The following is a 1,058-nucleotide window of genomic DNA, read 5'->3' as shown; positions in this document are numbered from 1 at the left end:
ATTAAAATGCTACCATCATAATATATAGAAAAAAGCTAGAAGTTTTAAATATTTTATTAAATTTTTATCAAATACAAATCACATACATGATAAAAAAAATTTAGGCTTTAACATTTTTCTAATATATATATATATATATATGCAAGAAAAGGAGATCAAAATTAAGTAGACATAATAACAAACAAATATTTTTTTTGAGTACACAACATTTGTCCCAAAAGAAAATCCAAAGAAAGAGATAGAAAGTAAAAAAGAAAGAAAAATCTAACTGCGGCAACGCGTAATGGCACTGCAACCACGGGTGTAAGGGTTTGCTTGAGCGCCAGGCTGGCAGTTATAGTAGGACGCTCCCCTCTGAGAGCACGGCACTGTGTTCCTCTGCAGCGCTCCGTAGCTTATGTACTTCGTCGTCGCTAATATGCGCCTGTTGATCTCCGAATCCATCTCCAACTCTCCCTCCGCCATACACTCCGCCATCGATCCTCTGCAGGCAGGCTTCGCCGTCGCCATCCACCACTGGTCATGGTGGTTTCCGGTAGCTTCCACGGTGGCGGATGAGAGAATCAACAGAGCTACGATCACAAAACAACAGATTATCGGTAGGCGGTTGTGGCTGCCGGAGTAGTTCGCCATTGTCGCCGTCGTGGTTTTCTCCTCTCTCTCTCTCTCTCTCTCTCTCTCTCTAAGATTCGTTGCTTTGAGAAGTCTCTTCTTTCTTACAAATACACTTGGCCGGCGGTTTATTTTAAGTAGTATAGTTTTAATGAAAATGACATTGACGTTGTTAGTATTCACCATATTGCCACCCCACTTGGCAGTATTGTTTTTATAATACAAGTATAAAATCTTCCGTGATAGTGATATATCAACCAACGAGAGCATTTGTATTTTCATGCAATTTTTTTAATAATATTGACCTTTCAATTTTAGCTTTACAATGGTCATTTTTTAAAATATTAAAAAGTCAACAAAAATAAAATATGAACAAATCCACAACTATTAGGATCTGTTTATTTTGAAAAATTAAGATGTAACATTAGATTAATAGTCTATTGTTT

The 1,058-nt window shown here is 36.9% G+C and overlaps 1 protein-coding gene across 1 annotated transcript; it reads right to left on the bottom strand.

Annotated features, from left to right (window-relative positions):
- Nucleotides 1-264: 264 nt before the first annotated feature.
- LOC114271389 (protein RALF-like 33) lies at nt 265-633 on the bottom strand. The gene has a single exon (XM_028213012.2). The coding sequence runs from the start codon at nt 631-633 to the stop codon at nt 265-267; it is 369 nt and encodes a 122-aa protein (XP_028068813.1).
- Between the last annotated feature and the right edge of the window lie 425 nt (nt 634-1,058).

Source organism: Camellia sinensis, chromosome 12 (genome assembly GCF_055761805.1).
Source record: "Camellia sinensis isolate YWXY chromosome 12, ASM5576180v1, whole genome shotgun sequence".
NCBI lineage: Eukaryota > Viridiplantae > Streptophyta > Magnoliopsida > Ericales > Theaceae > Camellia > Camellia sinensis.
The sequence above is the reverse complement of the archived record's forward strand: the minus strand, read 5'-3'. Positions and strand labels throughout refer to the sequence as shown.

Excerpts from the sequence above, each read along its gene's own strand:
- LOC114271389 (XM_028213012.2), bottom strand. The coding sequence starts at position 633 with ATGGCGAACTACTCCGGCAGCCACAACCGCCTACCGATAATCTGTTGT.